Source organism: Oryctolagus cuniculus, chromosome 7 (assembly GCF_051225735.1).
Source record: "Oryctolagus cuniculus isolate XC-2025 breed Fujian yellow rabbit chromosome 7, ASM5122573v1, whole genome shotgun sequence".
NCBI classification, from domain to species: domain Eukaryota; kingdom Metazoa; phylum Chordata; class Mammalia; order Lagomorpha; family Leporidae; genus Oryctolagus; species Oryctolagus cuniculus.
The window spans coordinates 93,851,544-93,871,748 of NC_142873.1; the positions used below are offsets into that span (position 1 = coordinate 93,851,544).

Consider the following 20,205-nt stretch of genomic DNA (forward strand, 5'->3'; position numbering starts at 1 on the left):
AAAAGGAATGAAAAGAGAAAAATCTCTGGCTCTCCTTTAATCAGACCTCTCTGCACCAACAGCACAGTTCCCAGGTGGTTTTCTCATTTCAACTACCCATATAGTTCACTGGAACTATCCAACTGTCTCCAGTCATCCCCAATCTGCAAGCCGAGACCTGATTATTACATGCTCAGAAGAACTCAGTAGCTAATCTGCACAACTACAAATTAAAAGTGTGTGTGATTTTCTAACAGAACCTGCTGAGGTCCATCCTAATGTTGGTTGTTTTTTCACATTTTAGAAACTAATCATATTCAGTATACGGGAAATATGTTTCAGTTAAAAATACATCATACCACAAGCAGGTGACATCATGGTTAGAGCTGTCTAACACCACTCTTATTTCAAGTTAGGGCTTGTGTGGAAAAAATACCCATATGTGTCATATATGGCTTAATTCTAAGCCAGAGTGGAGTACTGACAAAAACATATTGAGCAGGAGTAAACTCTAATATTGAACTACCAGAACAATAGCTGAAAAAGACAACAACCTCTATTGAATATGAACAAACTCAAAAAAGCAAAAACTGCCAAAACTTAAGACTCTTACCAGAAATGGACTCCAGCAAATGCAGGAGACACACATTATAGCCAGGAGTTGGATGACCATTTCTAAATGATGAGATCTCCCTTGTCTGTGTTGCTGACTCTTAAATTTAACCCTTAAAAGTATAATTCCTGTGATGGCATTGCACAAGAATGAAACACCAAGGGCTAAGAACCCCAGAAAAGAAAAAAGCAGAAGATAAAATCTATCTTCCCAGTCTTCAACGTGCTCAGTGTTGTAGAAACACCAGGTCCTTGACGCTTGAATTTTATAGTCTCGGTGCCCAAGGATGGGCAACAAAGCTATGAAAATGGCAAACAAGCACACACCACTCAACACGATTTTCACATGCTTGGATGTAATTTTCGTGGAATGAAATATGGGTTTGGTGACTCCAATACATCGCTCAATGGCCATCACACTGCCTAGAAAAAGTGGGCACAGGCCAGAGAATACCATGCAGATACCAAAAATACTGCACAGGACATTTGATTGATCAAAGCGGATCCAATCCTTATTAGATGCATATACAAACACAGCTATTGCTCCATTGATGAGATGTCCGAAGAAGTCTGTGATTACCAGGCCACTGGCTAAAAGCAGAAACGATGCTTTGGACTTCTGTCTAAACCTCTGATAGGCCTTCATGAGAATGGCAATGGCAAGGCTGTTTGATAGGATTCCCACTGTCATGAAGATTATTGAAAAAAATACAGAAATCCGGTTTTCCGTCTGGCAGGTTGTGTTTGAAAGGAGCCCAGCTGCAGGAGATACTGGCTGTTTGGAATTGTTCATGGACATTGTCGTGGAGATAAATGCTGGCCACTCCAGTCATCTCCCTCTCAGAACGGTGCAGGCTTGCAGTCCAGACATCTGTAGCATAAAGAGAAAGGAATTATAAACACCGCATTACTGCTCATCTGACATTTAAGGCTGAAGTGCCCCAGTATCCTGTGGTGGGGTTGGATGGATCCAGCCTATCACAAGCAAGGTTGCATCATACTGAAGGCAGCACCCAACTGCCTGCGGTTCCACGTTTCATTTTCAAGGTAAAGAAACTGCCGGATTGGAGACCTCCTGGTTAACCTTTGTGGCCCCTCTGCAAATAGGCACCCCCTAAATGTCCTGACACCACGGAGACCTTGAAACTTTTAAGGTTTGCAGACTCACTAACAAGGTTAGATTCTTAGCCAGTAAGGATTGTTAAAGCATAATGATGCTTTTAGGTAATCCAATGACCTTTTTAAGTTTCTGCTGCTTCCTCTAATGTGATGGGCGTGGTCCCGGGCTGCAGATTGTTGCACCTGTTGGTCAGGCAGACAAAACAACCTTTTCCAAACTTTGGGAGGGGGACCATTAAGCTCCCTGGTGTTAAATGGTGCTTTTCTGAACACGCTTTTAAAACCTCCAGTAACAGCAAATCACCCGCGCACGGACCCTTGGGAGACCGGGGGGGGGTGAGTTGCTGCCAAGGTGCAGCTACCACCTGTGCAGAAAGGCCAGCAGGCGACGAGAAGAGGCCGGTCGCGCTCATTCTGTGAACATCTACCCACGCGCTGTTCCTTTCACAGCTCCAAAGTAGCAAGATCCAGTGCTAAGTATTTCTGTGTCGCTCTCTCCGCAGGGGTTGAGGCCTGAGTCACAGACACTCGATACACGCGACCACAGCCACCCCGCCCGAGCTAATTCGATTGGCGTTTTCCCGAGCCGCTTTCCGGGAGGCTGGGAATTCCGGAGCCAGCCTTTCTGGGACTGGCCGCCTGTGCTGCCTCCAGGGCGGCCGCTGCCTCCAGGTCTTACTCACAGATTGACTTTCGCCAGTTACTACCCCTGTTGCCCCCAGGCCTCTGCTTGCAACATCCTCTCCAAGCCTATTAACTTGCCCAAACTTTCTGCAATTGCTCAAACGCCAGAGGGTTGTTCTCCCTCCACCCTGGGGGGCGCCCAAGGCCTGTGCGGGCCCTCGTCCGAGAGTGTCGCCCGCAGGCCACTACCAGAAGGAAAAGGATACGGGCACCTCTCACAGTCTGTGCCTGTTTCCCTCCTCTGAGACTCTTCATCCCCAGCCCTCAACTGCGCAGCGCGGGATCCGGACAGCTCAGCCCGAGCGCCCTTCCCCTCCTATGGATCTATCCCACCAGCGTGGGAAGCCGCTCCAAACTTGTTGCCCAGGGCCGCCGGCTGCAATTATCCGTCCCGCGGGTGGGTGGGTTAACCCCGGATCTGGTTGAGCATCCGGGGGCTGACGCGTGGGAATCCTGCCCCTGGGAAGGTGGTTACCTGGACATCCCGGGCCGCCTGCTGAGCAGAGGAGCCCGTCGCTCGGTGCGCCATGGCGCACCCGGCCCCGCGCCGCCGCCGCCGCTGCCGCTGCCGCCGCAGCTCCCCCCGGGTGCAGCGCAGCGCCGCTGCTAGGGCTCCGGCTCGCCTCTCCCGCTGGTGCCGCAGCGCTCGCTCCCCCAGCGCGGAACCTGCCGGGAGTGCTCCGCAGCTCCGACCGCTCTGTACCTAGCGGCGCTCCAGCCTGGGCGGAGTGGAGGGCGCGGGTGACCTCCGCCCCTTCCTCTTCTCTCTCCTCTCCGCCCCCTTTTTCACTGGTCCCGGAGCCGGACCGAGAGACCGGAGGGCACAGCGCTCGGATGCTCCGGGCACTCCCTCAGCAACAGTGCCCTCAGCAGCCAGGCCAGCTAGGGAAAGTTTGTTTTAAACTCGGTTTCAAGTGCAAGGGGCTGTCTCTGAGCGCGAAAGAGCAGTGGAGAGACCTTAACGGGTGAGCGGATGTTTGATTGAAATTTGCATCCTTGGATTCATTCACTCCTAGTCCTGCTGGAAAAGGATACCTAAACCAGCGAAAGAGCTGGTGTGTTTCACGGAGGGCTTCATGGAGGACATCCGCAGGGAGTTAAAGACAGGTATTGCAGACCAAGTGCTGTCGATAGAAACACTCATAGCTCTCGAGTTCGCCTTAGAGGACAGGACCGATTTGTTTGTTGTTTTGTTTGCAGCTTTCCGGAACGTGAGAAGAGAAGAGAAGAAGGGATGCAGGTATAACACCTGCAGACAAGGAATGAAGACGTTTCAGTGATTATGAAAGCTCTTGGTGTCTGTTGGTGACAGAATTTCTAGAGACTCATATGCCCAAAGAGATATGCAGGGGGCAGACTGTGTGGAGATCATTTTATGATAAACTCTTACTTTTTCATTAGAAATTATTTTTCCAGCCACCTTTATGTTAGAATTGCTTTCTTTTTTTATTTTGCTAGTAATACTTTCTTTCATATCTGTTCATCGTGTCTCCCTTTTGCACTTAAATACGCATGAATCTATTACTGGCTCTCTCTCTCTCTCTCTCTCTCTCTCTTTATTATAGCAAAATGTTGCCACCACCTAAGTAATAAACCAGTACTACAGAAAACTAAACCCCATTTCTGCATTCTAGAATCAGAAAGGACCTCTACATTCCTAGAAATTGGAAAGGTGCATAAAATGCAATCGTGAGATAAAATAAATTATCCATTAACTGAGGAAAAGAATGACTATGCAGTTTTTCCATGTGGCAGATGCTGTTTCCAAAGTGATAAGGCTGTCATTTGCAAAGTAAACTTTGATTCAGGTGTGGTCAGGAAATTCAACATTTTGGTTCATCAATTATTTTGGTTATGGGACAAACACTGTACCTGGATGCCAGTCCCCCCTCCCCCCAGGAATGTAATAAGCGGCACTGACCATGTGAATTACACAGAGCACTACTCTTTCCTTTAATGATTAATAGCACTTAACCGCATTGCACTGCAGTTGTCAACTTCCTTAGGTCTCCCCCAAGAAATGACTTCTTGCGAAGGTCTTGTTCATCTCTTTCCGGCACCTAGGACAGTGCCTGGCCACTCACCGACTGCTGTGTGGTTTACTAAATGCTCAGTCAGCATTTCCAGCACTGAAGTTCGGGATCTTGAAAACTCTCAGGCACTCACTGGAGCATCTTAACAACAGCAGCTGCTTGAGCTACTGGGTTTGGGGGGAGGGGGTCCTCATTAATGGAATGTCAAATTGTAACATTCCTCCTGTAATATATTCGAAACAATATTTTATTTTTTTCTTTTTCAAAAGTTCTACATAAATTCCACTTTTTTTTAAAAAAATCTACTTTGCATGTGTTAGAATTCATCTTTTAAAATTCATTCCTTAATCAAGACACATTTCATCCAAGCATTAATTAAAATTCCAAAACACCTATACCTGTCCTCCTCAAGATAAAGAACATATTATTATTAATCATGCAAGCTGGTCATCTGTAAGGAAGAATAAAGAACGAATTAACTTTAAAAAAATGTGTGTCTGTGTCTGGCTGGCTGGCCTTTTCCAAGTCCCCAAAGATAGTCCTTTAGAGCTTATATAAGGAGGAAAAACTGGTGAACAGTAGAAGAGAGAAACTAACAGATCAAAAAGCAGTGAGAAGTGGGGGCAGGGAGTGTCTATTACACCCTTCTGAAGAGCAGTACAATTGCATTTCTTTTTCTAAGAAGGGGAAACTCCAATAAAACTATTCATTTACGCATTCATTCAGCAGATTCACTGAGCACCTACTATTTACCAGGCACTGTTCCCAAGATACAGAGATACAACTGTGTGAACAAAACGTACAAGCTCCTGTCCTGGTGTAGCTCCTTAGCTAGAAAAATGCTAGGGTGTTTCAAAACATTCTTGGAGAAATGCAATTAAAAGGTAAATTTATTTTGGTGCCCTTTTTAAAATCAGCGCACAGCCTTTCCATTATAACATTTACCTGCAGACAAATATTTTTATGGCATGCATGCCCCAAACTGAAACGGTTGTGGATATCCGGAATTCCCTTTGCATTTCATGACAGCTGTGTGTTTGGCAATCACCTTCATTCAGAATTAGGATTTATTCAGGAGATGCACACATTGTAATTAAAGTAACAGCAATAGGGACTCAATGACACTGATGTTGGGATAACAACTCCACAAAAGCCATAAAAATGGAAGTTAATTGTTGTAGTTTTACTAGCTTACGGTTTATTGTTATTGTTATATAGTTCTTGATATAAGACTACCAAGAAAATTTTAGAATTTGTGGTTAAGGTTATCAGTAGAAACACAACCCAGTTGGGATGAAAATAATGGTTTTTGCTCTTTTATTTTCTATTAAGTAACTCTCTGATTCATAAAAATTAATATATGAAACACATTTCTAAGTCATGAAGTATAAAACAAACACCCATGAATCTACTCCCCAATTTAAGAACTGTATTAGTTTGCTAGGACTTCTGTAAGAAAGCACCACACACCATGCAATTTAAACCATGGAAACTTACTAACTTAAACCTTTGGGGGTTAGGAGTCAGAAACCAGAGTGCAGGAGGCTTGGTTCCTTTTGAGAGTTGTGAAGAAGCCTCCGTGCCATGGCTCCTGCTTAGCTTCTGGTGATTTGCTGTCCATTTTGGGCCTCACTCCAACTTAGGCCTTCACTCTCACATCTTTTTGGGGAAAGACAATTCAACCCATAACAGGGACTATCCCAAAACATTGTCAATGTTACTTCTTCCTGTATGCTTCTCTCTCATTTCCACTCCTCTGAATCCGTCTCACAGATAATCACTATTCTAAATGTTGTATTATCATTCTCATGCATTTTTACATTGTTTTATCACATAAATAGCAAGTAAACAATAGATTTTCCTTGTTGTATAACTTAATCTGCTGCAATCTGCTTTTTTTCAAAGGAGATTTTAAAAATTCATGAATATTGATGTGTGCAGTGATATTCTATTCATTCACAAAGTTCTATAATATCTCAATATTTGAATACACAAGTTTTAAAATATGGTTCTGTCAATTTTAGGAATTATTTTCCCAACTTTTTGTTCTTATGAAATATTGTACTGTGAATGGTCTGTACTCATTATCTCGCATAGGAGTTTCTCAGGGCCAGGATTGTGGCATAATGAGTAAAGCCTCAGCCTACAATGCCAGCAACCAAAACAGGCATCGGTTCAAGGTCCAGCTCCTCCACTTCCTATCTAGCTCCCTGAGCATGGCCTGGGAAAGGCAGCAAAAGACGGTCCAAGTACTTGGGCCCCTGCTACCCTTGTTGGTGACCTGCATGAAGATCCCAGCTCCTAGCTTTGGCCTGGTCCAGTCCCAGCTGTTGCAGCCACCTCCCTCTCTCTCTATAACTCTGAATTCCAATAAATAAATAAATCTTAACCAAAAAAAGGAGTTTCCCAAAGATATATATCAATGTATATGTTTAAAGTAGTAGAATTAGTATCTAATTAGAGTCTAATTAGTATGTCACAGTGTTAGTGGACACAAAGGGTTGATCCACTCGAGTGTCACCTAATACTCAGTCTCAAGCAAGAGCTGCTCAGAGGAAAGCTTTATTTACTCGTGACAAGTCACGGAAGGTATAGTCCCCTGAAGGAACTGCCTCCTCCAGGCACTCTGCCGGGGCTTTTAAATCAAGGGTTTGGGTTGTGGCTAGGATGTAGAAAGGTGGGGTGAGAGGGCCCTTCCTGCGCAGGCACCACACGTCTTCACCGCTGTGTGTCCTACAGCCTGACTCAGACTGCTTTCTCGCAGCTTTCCTTGCTATGGTGGCCTGGCCCCCTCTGAGTACAATGCGGCCAGATGAGCTTCCTTGGAATACCCTCTGAAGCACAAACTCAAGCACTTAAACTGTTCCAGATTCTCTGCTTCTGCTCCCGTGCCCGCCTCCTGACTAAGCATGAGAGGGGCCGCCGCTGTGGCGCAGCAGGTTAAAGTCCTGTGGCACGCGCCTTTGTTGGAGTCCCAGCTGCTCCACTTCCAATCCAGCTATTTGTTGATTGCCTGGGAAAGCAGTAGAAGATGGCCCAACTGCTTGGGCCCCTGCACCACATGGGAGACCAGGAAGAAGCTCCTGCTTCCTTGCTCCTGGCTTCTGCCAGGCCGTTGCAGCCATCTGGGGAATGAACCAGTAGAGGGAAAACTTCTTTCTCTCTGTAACTCTTTCAAATAAATATTTTTTTAATTAAAAAAAAAAAAAGATAGGGCATGAGAATGTTCAACTTTTTAAGAAAATGCAAAGATATTAGTATCAACTCATACTCCCTTAATCAATGTGACTTCCCCTCATGCACATTCATGACAAGGCCTAGAATTGTCAAGTTCTAATTTTTACTGACCAGATGGCTGTAAAATGACATCACATTGTGCACCTAAATTACATTTCACTTTGTATTCATGTTTCTCCTTTTGTGAAATGTCTGTTTACCTCCTTTATTCATGCTTTTACTGGCTTATCTTTTTCTTACTGACCCTTTATGTGTTCTGAATTATACAATCTTTTTCCAAGTCAGTCTACGCTTTCATTTCCTTTATGCTGTCTTTTCTAGTTTTTAAATTTAATGTAATCAAATTTAAATATTTTAAATGTCATCTTTTTGTTGTATTTTAGCATTTTACTGTTGCATTTTTAAAGTTTCTTCACACTCCAGATTACAAAGATATTCTAATATATATCTTCTGTTTCAGCATTATTACCATTAACATTTAAGGTAATGATTTTTGAATATGATGTAAGGTAGGAACCCAGGGCGTTTTTCCTCGATATTGGTAATAAATATTAAGAGTGCCATTACTGGGGCCAGCATTGTGGCACAGCGGGTTAAAGCACTGTCAGTTCCATCTCCGGCTGCTTCACTTCTGACCCAGCTCCCTATTAATGCAGCTGAGAAAGCAGCAGAATATGGCCCAAATGCTTGGGCCCCTACCACCAACACGAGAGACCAGGTGGAGTTCCAGGCTCCTGGCCCAGCTCAGACCTTTGTAGCCATTTGGGGAGTGAACCAGTGGATGGAAGATCTTTCTCTCTCTGTGCCTTCCTCTTGTTCTGTAACTCTGCCTCTAAAATAAATTAAATAAACCTTTTGTTTTTAAAGAGTGTTATTATTTAACATCCTTCTATACAGACTAGTTTTGGTCCTCAAGATTTACATGTTGAAGTGCTAATTCCCAGTACCTCAGGATATAACTTTGTTTGAAGATGGGATTTTTCAGAGGGAATCAAGTTAAAATGAAGCCATTAATCGCATTACTATGACTGGTGCCCTTACAAAAGGGGGAATTTGGTAACAGATACACATACAGGAAGAACTCAGTATAAACATGAATGTGGGGAACCACAAGCTGAGAAAAGAGGTTTAGAATCGATCCTTCCTTCACAGCCTTTAGAAGCTACCAAGATGTCAAAACCTTAATTTAAAACTCCTACCTGCAGACTGCGAGACAATCGCTTTTAGTTGTTCAGTTCAACTAGTTTTGGTACTTTGTTATGGCCAACCTGGAAAACTTATATATCCTGCTTCCCCTGCTAACCTGGAATATGTATCTCCCATATTTCAATTTCCAAATATGCATGGGAAAACTGTCACTTGTTGACTGCCCACCCTATTGTAGAAACTGTACTGGAAATTTTAATCATATAATAATATTTAATCCTCCAAATGGATGAAATCCAAGTGGACATCATCTCTCACCTGAATTGCAGAACAACTTCTTCCTAATTGTCACTTACCTTGTTGGACTCCAATCCACATCTTCAAAACAGTCAGACTGACCTGTCAAGTACAGGCACCAAAGTGGGATGACCAGCTTCATATTAAGCAACATTACAAAATTACCTAATTCTGTTGCTTTTTAGTTTCCTCATTTCAATAATTTTAAAAATAATACTACATACCTCATAGATTTGTTATGAGAATTAAATTAGTAAGTACTTTGAAGAGCACCTGAAGTTCTATATATGGTAGATATTATTATGTCTTTATAAAATGCAAATAGGGTTATGTAGTTCCCCGACTCACAATCCTGAAACAGCTTCCCATTCCTTATCATTTCTCTGAAGCATGTTCTCTGGAGCCTCAGTTCATAAGACTGTAATATATATTATACATCTGTAACATCAATCAGGTTTTAGGAAGCTATTAAATTTAGAGAGCTATTAAGTTGTTAGCTATCATTGTTTTCTTAAAAATTATATCTTTATTATACATATAATCATTTTCTCTTTGTGCCTTTTCTAAATCATAATTTGTCACAAAATCACTCTTTTAAGAGCTGAAAGAGATATTAGGGGTCAACTAGTTCAACTTTGTTTATTTTTTCTTTTTAACACATAATACTTTATGGGATACTATGATAATTCAATACATGTATACAGTAAATAATGAGTAAGTCAGGATAATTAGCATTCCCATTTCACTATTTCCTGATACACCTCATTTCTTTTTGTTCGCAGCCTTCAAACGCCTCTCATCTAGTTCTTCATAAGATATAATGGTTGTTGTACCACAGGTGGAGAACATCTGATTCACGGGCCATATAAGGCCCATGAGATCATTTGGTCTGGCCCTGCCAAGGCAATCACAGGGAGGACTAGAAATTCATTAAATCCATATCAGCCTAATTTTTAAGTTGATAATTTTGCATGGCACTTGAATGGTGTTATAAATATCCAAAGGACTCTTGGTGTAAAAGGTTCCCCAATCCTGTAAAAAATAATCAATGCACTTTGCTATCAAACACTAGAACCTATTCATTCTATCTAAATGTATTTTGTTACTCATTATCTGATCTCCTCAACTTTCCTCCCACTGGCCCTGCCTAGCCTCTAATAATCACTATTCTACTCTCTTCTTTGAGATCAGACAATTTTTTAGCTTCCACATATTAGTGAGAATATGGCACTTGTCTTTCCATGCCCCACTTATTTTACTTAACATAATGCTCTCCGGCTACATCTATTGTATATATGTACAATAATTTCTTTATCAATTTATCTGCTATTGGACATTTTGGTTGATTCTATATATTTATTGTAAATAATGCTGCAACAAGCACAAGAATAGGGTAATCCATTTGATAAACAGATTCATTTCCTTTTGTTATTTATCCTGAAGTGGGACAGTTGCTTCACATAGTAAATCAGTTTTCAGTGGTATAAGAAACCTCTGTATGCCTGTACTAATTTTTATTCCCACCTCCAGCATATAAGTGTTCCTTTTTCTCTGCGCCTTCATTAGTATTTGTTATTTTTTGCTTTTTAAATACCATTCTGACTGGAGTGAAATGCCACCTGTTCTAGTTTTGATTTTCTTTTCCCAGATATGACATTAAACATTTTTTGCATTTATTTCTTGGTCATTTTTATGTATTCTTTTGAGTTCACTTGCCAATTTTTAAGTTTTTTTATTTTTGTGGTTGTTGTGTTTTCTGAGTTTCTTTTATATTCTAGACATTAATTCCTTGTCAGATAAACAGTTTTCAAATATTTACTCCCATCTGTAGGTTGTCTCTTCACTCTATTCATTGTTTTCATTGTTATTCAGAAGCCTCTTAGTTTGACTTAATTTCATTTTTCTATTTTTCTTTTTATTTTTTCATCTCTGCTTATGGGATCGTATAAAAAAATCATTACCTATACCAATGTCTTGCAGTGTTTCTCTATTTTTTTCTAGTAGTTTCATAGCCAAACAGAATTTCTTAATATAAAAAATTACAGATATTAATATGCATTGTGAATCTTCTGGGAGGAAGAGAATGTTCATGGTGCCCCACTGGATTCCAGCCTCACTGGGAAGCACTATTTGCGAAGCGCTATTGTCACCTTTAGATAAAACTCTGAATTCTTCAATATGGTATTCAAGGTCCTTCCCAATCTATCCAGTTACTTCTTCCCAAGGCTTAGCTCTCATTCCTTACCCAAGAACTCTGGGCCTCGACAACACTGACCTTCTTAGCTCCTGAAACCTATCTCTTGGCCTTCATATAGCTGATTCCCTCTGTCTCTAACAATCTTCCTCCAAAACCCATGTGTTATTGCCTTAGTCCTATTCAGTCTTCAGGGCTCAGCACCCTACAAGTTAATGTACTCCCTCTAAGTTACACAAACTGCAGGTCTGTCATTATCATCGTGTTCACATACTACAAGAGGTACTCAGGAGTGAATTAATGAGTGGATGAATGAGTGAATGAAATAAGCAAATTACAGATGAGAAGTCCAAGCACAAAGAAATTAAGTAACTTAGATGGTAGGAATGACAAGCACATGTGACAAAACCAAGCCCGTCTGACCACAAAAGCCATCCAGTTAGCAAGTCTTCACACTGTCTCTGGGTTTAATAAAACACAAAGTGCTGTCCTCTATGCACAAGGCTGATGCTGCTAACTCCAGTACCAGAAGGATAGATGCCTGTATTGTTTTCCTCTCCGTACAGAAGGTTTTGCAATAATCCCATAAACATTCTTTCACAATGTCCCAGAGCAACAGTGGCACTTTTTTGTTAACTATTCATGACAGGAGCAGAAAAGCAGTCTGAGAAGCAGAAAGAAATAAAAGTTTGGAGGCATCAGAAAAGAAAAATGTATCATTGGTTGGCTTACTTTCTGAAGACCACACAGCTGTGATGAAAGTGAGATACAGACCAAATGAAGTGTTCAGCTGTTTCTGCCTCATCCAGGGGACCAGGGAGCAGTGCAGGCTCTCCTAACCTTCCTATCTATCCCTTTGCCTCCCCCTTTCGCCTGGGACATCCCTGGCTTCTGTCTCCCAGGCCCTATGTGCCATTACTCTTCTCACTCATACAAATTTGGGAAATTCTTACAGTGAGCAAGGCATTACACTAAGGATATTGGAGATGCACAGAAGATGCAGCCCCAGTTTTGTCCTTGTGCAGCAAAATGTCTGGAATGGCTTGCTAGCTCTGTCCTCTCCTATTTTAGGATTTTCCTTTCTATTTCATCTCCATACTTTTCCAAGCTCCCACCTACCCTTTGGGAACTGTATCTTTCTGAATTATCTGACTTCAATTTTTGACAAAGAAATCTATATCCAACTAAGAAATTTTAGCTACCCAGTTAACATGTTTAATGGCTCTGAGCAGGTAGGACATAGAACACTTAGTATTTGACAAGAGTGAGAATAACAAGCCAGAGTTTGTCCCTGGGAATGTAGCAGATACAGCATCACAGAAATGCCTGAAGGCACTGAGATCCCCAGGACAGGGGACCAAAAATGGGACAGTACTGTAGAAACAACCTTCGACTCACTTTTTGTTCATATTTGCCTATTAAAAGATTCAATGTTTATATCTACTGAACACTGACTGTGTCTCAACTACAATGTTAAACACTTTGCATGTATTAGGCAAGTAACTAACCCAAGAAACTAAAAGCAAATCCAGGGGCCCTTGTTTAGCAAAGCACTTAAGATGCACCGTCCCACATCAGAGTGGCTGGGTTTGATTCCCGGCTCTAGCTCCTGACTCCAGCTTCCTGCTAAAACACACTTTTGGGGGCAGCAATGATGGCTCAAGTAATTGGGTTCCTGCTACCCATACAGGAGAGCTGGACTGTATTCCCATACCCCTGCTTTGGTGGTTACAGGCTTTTGAGGAGTGAATCGGCAAATGGGAGCTCTCCTCTATCCCTCTCTCTCTCTGTCTCTCTCCCTCTAAAATAAACACATTTTAAATTATGAAAAGAGAAAAGGCAAACACATCAACTGCATTGTGCAGACAGCAGCTGAGATTCAGAAAGAGTAAGGAGTTAAATCACATCACAGTAGAGGAAGGTTTCCATTCCAGGTCTGTTCAGTTCCCAGACACCATCATCTTACCCCTGGCCCACACTGCCTCACTGAAGGTGTTAAGCAGTCAAGAATCCCCAGCATGTTTTGTTTACTTTGTCTTTACATTGCAGGCTGCTGGAGCATTGGCAGCTGTCAAGACTCCTGCTTTTTGTGTCTTAGTGATTATCGGGGTCATCTCGACTCCTTGGTTGCATGCAATCAATCCTTGTCTGCATTTTCACATGAACTTTGCTTCAGTGAAGCTTCAAAATGCCAGCATCTAAATCCAAAGCAAATATGAGACCACCATGAATGGTGATTAGACTATCCTGGGATAGAAAGGAAAAAAAGGAAAGTCATTTCCTTAATAAACCATCAAAACTTAGTTTCTTTATTAAAGTGTAATTTAAGTAAGGAGAGCTTGAAGGAGAGCACAGATAGTTACACTGTTCCGCTAACTCAGCACAAAGAGAAAACCACTTTCTCTGAAAGACTGAGCCAACGCAGCTGTGGAAACATTAATATCAGAAGAGCTGAACCTGAGACTAGCTCTGGCTTCTTGGGGACAGGACCCATGTAGTCCCATGGGGCCCACACTCCATACTTAGAATCAATGCTCTGCTACTGCCACCTTGAAAGCCCTAATAAGTGTAGTTTTGAATTTGCATTTTGTAAGTAAAATCCAATGCAACAACAGAACCTGCCCAGCCCTGCTGTCCTATGAAGGACCTCCCTGGAGAAGGTTCTCTGACACCCCTTCACCCATTTCCAACCATCTTCTACAAGCTCCTCTTCCCACCCCCACCCAGTCACTGCTGCCACCTTTCTCCAAGGAGGGACTTGCTCTTGAATTCAGGTAGGGTTGGGGTTGGGTGCAGACACCATATGGCATCTCTTAGTAGGGCATGATGGCTACCATTCCCACTCCAGTTCAGGAGAGGCAAGCTTCTTAGGGACCCTCATCCAGGCACTAAGTACACACTGACACAAAGGCTTAGTGAAAGGTCTTTAGGTGGGTTGCCCATTAGCCATGGGTTAGGGTGGTAGGCTCAAGGAAATGGGTGGCACCTGACTCTTCCTGCCCAGGCCTCTGCCTGGGTACAGCCCTTTGGCTACTGGGAGGAGGAAACCAATAGTGATGAGGCCCAAGTGAGAACAAATGCCCTACAAATCACAGAAAGTAGGGCCCTTTGCTGCCTAGGAGGCCCTGCGCTGGCCTCATGAGTGTCACTATGCCCTGAGTTCCCCTTCAACCAGCTCCTTGCCTCAAAGGATGTTCTCTTTTTTCCTTCTGGCCTCTCTGATTGTGTTTTGAGTCTGTCTCTTCTGACTGGCTAGAGGCATCCTCCAAGGACAAGCCACAAAATACGAATTGTGCAATTTTGGTGATTCCGCAACCAAGTGAAATCTTCTATTTGCATTTAAATTGGCATTGCACAATATAAAGACGGACAATGAAATTCATGCTAACAAATCATTTTATTTGCTTAGAACATAAATAAAAAATAAATTAAAAAAAAAAAGCACCAGGACTAATTAAGAGGGAGACCACAAAAGAAAGGAAGCAGCTTTCTACTTCGGTACCTTTCATAGCACTTTGCATCATCTCTCTCACCTTTCACTCCCTGAAGGCAGGTACTCGGTCTTAGACATTCACATATCCCTTATCACAGTGTCCAAGCTGTGGCATACAATTAATAAATATTTAACTAGTGAATGAAGAATATGCTCCTGCAGCAATTTTTTCTTCTGTTTTGACACTAAAATCTTCCTACTTGGTAGACTGACAGAGGGGCTATATTATATTTATATTTGCATATTCCATAAAACTTAAGCATATTAACAAATGCATAATTTCTTTGATGCTGCTCATTAATATGTGTTCATTACAAGTATACATTGTGTCTTTCCTCATATCAATAACCGTATTTCTCTAGATGATATGACGTGGAGAATAAAGACAATAGACTGAATAAATAAAAAAGCTCAAATTATCAAATGCACAACGCAGAAAAAATTGAGGGTAAGATTCATTTTCTTCCTGAATATGCAGCTAATTACCACATTTCTAGGTTTCATGTCTAGGTACAGCTGAAGCATCACGTCTTATTTTCTGAAAGCCAGTGATAACATATCTGATATTTTTCTCCTATTGTCTAATGAAAGGAATTGGAAATTGAAAGCACTATATTGTCAAAAAGTTTTCAGCCTTCGAAAAAATATTTACCTTTCTTATTGTGACATCTCTTGACTACAAGAGGATCTCTTTTTGTGGAAATGTCAATCAGAGCCAGGCATCGCTAATTAGGAGGAATAAAATTATTGCCCAAACACTCTGTTCTTGCTTATTTCAGTGACATTTCAGATATTTGTTCCTTCATATACGCAAATCTTTTTTCCCAACAGGACAACCTACAGATAGAAATATCTCCCTTTCTAGAGAGTCTGCTTGTGCATCTGATACTACCTATGTATCTCTGCCACAGTGCATTGTTTAAATACAGCTGGATGCAAGATAAAACTTCGGCTCAAAATTTATGTGAATTCTCCTGACAGTTCTATTCCTTTAAGCAATACTAGGTATCCAGCTGGTCAACATTTTAGTTATAATTGATGCCCCCTTTCCATACCACCAAAACCTCCACATGTCAACACAGTTAACAATGAGTAGATTATCTTAAGTGGGTCACTTGACCTCTCTGAGTTCCAGATGTCTTTTAGACACTCTGGAGAGCAACAGGGGAAGGAGAAAAAAAGAGAAGAAATGGATAGGTGAAAGGTCTTTAAGATTCTCTCTTACCAAGAGTTCTCAAGAGAAACACAGCCCATAGAGTACATGTATTTGGGGGATGGGAAACTGAGGGAGATGCAGGTGTATACATACGTGTGTGTGTGTGTGTGTGTGTGTGTGTGAGAGAGAGAGAGAGAGAGAGAGAGAAAGAGAGCTTTAGAAAAATGGAATACAGTGGAAAGAACGGGTCATCAAAGAAGGAGGTACCTTTCTCTGAAGGGAGGAGAGAACTTCCACTTTGACCATGGCCTTGTCTAAATATGATCAGAGTCGGTGAACTCAGGGGGCTTCCATAGCCTTGGCAGCTCATGACAAGAGCCTAGGGCGATTACTGAGGCCATAAACAAGAGTGTCAAATTGTTAAGTCAACAACAGGAGTCACTGTGCACTTACTCCTCATGTAGAATCTCTGTCCTTAGTGTGCTGTACATTGAGATTTAATGGTATAACTAGTACTCAAACAGTATTTTTCACTTTATGTTTCTGTGTGGGAGCAAACTGTTGAAATCTTTACTTAATGTATGCTAACCTGATCTTCTGTATATAAAGAGAATCGAAAATGAATCTTGATGTGAATGGAAGGGGAGAGGGAGTGGGAAAGGGGAGGGTTGCGGGTGGGAGGGACGTTATGGGGGGGGGGAAGCCATTGTAATCCATAAGCTGTACTTTGGAAATTTATATTCATTAAATAAAAGTTAAAAAGAAAAAAAAGTAAAACAAAACAGTTGCGACAAACAAGAAAAAAAAGAAAAATGGAATACAAATATACTTAAGAAAAATGGAATAAAAAGAATAGGTGGTTTTGGTACAAATAAATTAGTTTTTTCATAATGCACATTTTTCATGAACTTTTTAAAGACTTTGGATATGCATGGACTTCAATGTTATATACCTATTTGTAGTTTGGAAGAATACATTTATTTACATGTATATATATGTTTTATATATATATATATATATATATATATATATGAGAGATTTAGTTAAGGAACTGGCTCACACTGCTATACAGGGTGGCAAGTCCAAAATCTGCAGTGTGAGCCAGAAGACTAAAGACCCTGAAGAACCAACGTGGCAATTCCAGTCCAATGATCTGTATACAGAGATGTTCTAGCTTGTCTAAGGACAATCTTTAGGAGAATTCCTTCTTGCCAGGGGAAGCTGATCCTTTTGTTCCATTCAGACTTTCACCTGATTGCAAGCCATGTTATGGAGGTATCCATCTGCTTCATTCATAATTCACCAGTTGCACTGTTAATCTCATTTGAAAACACTTTCCAAGTTAAAACATAAAATTAATCATCACAGGTTATGAGGGGGAAGCCATTGTAATCCATAAGCTGTACTTTGGAAATTTATATTCATTAAATAAAAGTTAAAAAAAAGAATCAGACAAAAAAAATCATCACAGGTTATTTCCGGCACTACAGAACCTCTTGTATTTACTTCTCTCCAATTGCACTGGGAAAACCCAAGACAGGGCTTTATGTCTCACATAAACAAACACAGTAATCTCCTGACTGATCTCCCTGTTTCCTCTTTCCTTTCTACTTTTAATCATGGTACACACTATTGGCAGATCAATCCTCCCAAAATGCAAATCTGATGTGAGTCAGGGAGGGCCTTTGAGCCCCAAGACTGATCATTAATTAAATTAATCATCAAGTAAAAGTCCGTCTCTGTAGTCAACTAGCAAGACATCCCTAATCTGCTCATTTCTTCTGTTTTTCCTTTCACTTGATCATACTTTAATTCAACTGTCTTTCAGGTACACCTGAGGTCTTCTTACCTCAGTACCTGTTCACTATTTCCCTTTTCTGAAATGCCCTTAATTCATCTCTAGTTCTCCAAACCCTGCCCACATTTTAAAGCTTTGTTCAACCACCCACCATCTCCTACATGAAACCTCCCCTAAATGTCCCTCTTCTTACCTTGTTCCAAGCTGGAAAACTCTCTGCTTCTCTGAACTCCTAGAGAAATAACTTTTCTTTATTCTGAAGCCCCAATTCTCTATCTTGTATTATGGATTTGGGTTCTAATTTCATTCTCTCTGCTCACTATGATACTAAGGGCAGGCACACCAATTAAATGTCTTCAATAAATAAATACATGTACACCTATAAGTAGGTATGCCTTGGTGATTTTGAGCAAGCTGACAGATCTCATAAAACATTTTTGCCAGAGTATTTTCAGTGTATTGATGAGCAATAACTAATACAAACCATAGTGAAATGATACATAAAATTATAAGTAATCTCAACTTAGTTGAAACATTTTTGTTCTGGAAAGAGAATTTCATAAGCGTAGGTGTTAGAAAATGAATCAAAGTCATAAAACTTCCTTGACTTCATCCTCTGAATGTCAGCTTTTGTTTCGGACCATCTAACTTAAATCATGTTGTTAGCGTCTCACTGTCCCTGATGTATGTACAATGACATCTCAGTGTTACAATTGCCACACAGAGCCTCCTTTGCACAGTTCAACTGGGAAGACTACCCAAAGACTTCTTAAAAAACCCAATGAAACAAAAAGAAAATAATCATAATAAATTCTATATAATTGTCTGATGGTCCAGAACACTAATATACTAATACACTTTCCTTTACTATCAGCACAAACGCAGAATATTGCAAACTTAAAGTGAAGAGTAGCTAGGGAAGGTAAGGATACACATTGCTTGCTACTTCTAACATTGGTTTGTTCATCTTTTCTGACAGATAAGTATTTGTTCATTCTGGATGAAATAATTCTAAGATTGGTTCTGGAGTGAGTTTGCCATCAGATTATTTAGCCAAAATTCAAGTGGGCAAGAGACTTGATAAAACTGGCATGCTAAGCATAATCCAAATAAAACATGGGAAGAAGGAAGTGAGGATGAGCTCATAATCACACTACATCTGCAGGTGATTTTAGGATTTAGCCACATCCATGGTACATAATGTAAAACATTGGCCCAACTAACTAAAAAAGAACAGAAAAGATTCAAATCAATAAAATCAGAGATGAAAAAGGAAACGTAACAACAGACACCACAGAAATAAAAAGAATCATCAGAAATTACTACAAGGACTTGTATACCAGCAAACAGGGAAATCTATCAGAAATGGATAGATTCCTGGACACATGCAACCTACCTAAATTGAACCATGAAGACACAGAAAACCTAAACAGATCCATAACTGAGACAGAAATTCAAACAGTAATAAAGGCCCTCCCAACAAAGAAAAGCGCAGGACAGGATGGATTCACTGCTGAATTCTATCAGACATTTAAAGAAGAGCTAACTCCAATTTTTCTCAAACTATTCAGAATAGAAAAAGAGGGAATACTTCCAAATTCTTTCTATGAAGTGAGCACCACCTTAATTCCTAAACCTGAAAAATATGCAGTATTGATAGAGAATTACAGACCACTATCCCTGATGAACATAGACACAAAAATAACAAAATTCTGGCCAACTTCTAAGTATCTACTGGCACTTTTTTTTTGGTTTGTGGGCACTCCCTACACCTCAGTGTGCATCCTTCCTATCTTTGCTTATATCATCATATTGCCTTTCTGAGGGAAAAGCCTCCTTCTGATAAGGAAACTTGGAATGACATTTAGTGCTCACCAGGATAATCCAAATCAAATCCCATATCAAGCTCCTTGGGTAATTACATCATCAATGTCCCCTTTGCTAGGTAAAGCAATAAATTCATAGGTTCAGAGTATGAGATGGACATCTGTAGGAAGTATTTTTCAGCTTATGACAATAAGATAGGAATTTAATCTGTTTTGTTTTCCCAAATATCTCAAACTCAAAGCTGGAACACGGTAGGGACCCAACAAATTTATCTACTGAATTAGTGAGATTAAACTGCTGTTTGAGACAGTGCTACAAAAATTTTAAATGTTCATAGATTCTCACATTTATCACTTATTCAAGTATGGCTACTCTGTTCCAATCCAGCTCCACTAGCACACCTGGGAAAGCAGTAGAAAATGGCCCAAGTGTTTGCTGCCCTGCCATCCACGTGGGAGATTCAGATGGAGTTTCTGGCTCCTACCATCATTTGGCTTATCCTCCAATGTTGCACCCATTTGTGAAATGAACTAGCAGGTGGAACATATCTTTCTCTGTCTCTCCCTCTCTCTTTCTCTCTAAATTGGACATTCAAATAAAGTGAATAAATATCTAAAGAGACAGAAAGAG

At 40.9% G+C, this 20,205-nt stretch overlaps 1 protein-coding gene and 1 long non-coding RNA gene across 2 annotated transcripts in view; one reads left to right on the forward strand and one right to left on the reverse strand.

Annotated features, from left to right (window-relative positions):
- Positions 1-3,007, reverse strand: part of PTGFR (prostaglandin F receptor) — a 46,143-nt gene extending 43,136 nt beyond the window's left edge. The window contains exons 1-2 of the mRNA XM_051856340.3: positions 2,870-3,007; positions 593-1,462 (exon numbers count right to left, since the gene is read on the reverse strand). Of these exons, the coding sequence (XP_051712300.3) occupies positions 593-1,390 (798 nt within the window). The 5' untranslated portion in view covers positions 1,391-1,462; positions 2,870-3,007. The remainder of the gene's footprint in view (positions 1-592; positions 1,463-2,869) is intronic.
- An 86-nt stretch (positions 3,008-3,093) lies between these two features.
- Positions 3,094-4,917, forward strand: LOC138850625 (uncharacterized). Its single transcript, XR_011390611.2, has 2 exons — positions 3,094-3,501; positions 3,595-4,917. It is a non-coding gene; the product is annotated as an uncharacterized LOC138850625 (long non-coding RNA).
- Positions 4,918-20,205: the final 15,288 nt, after the last annotated feature.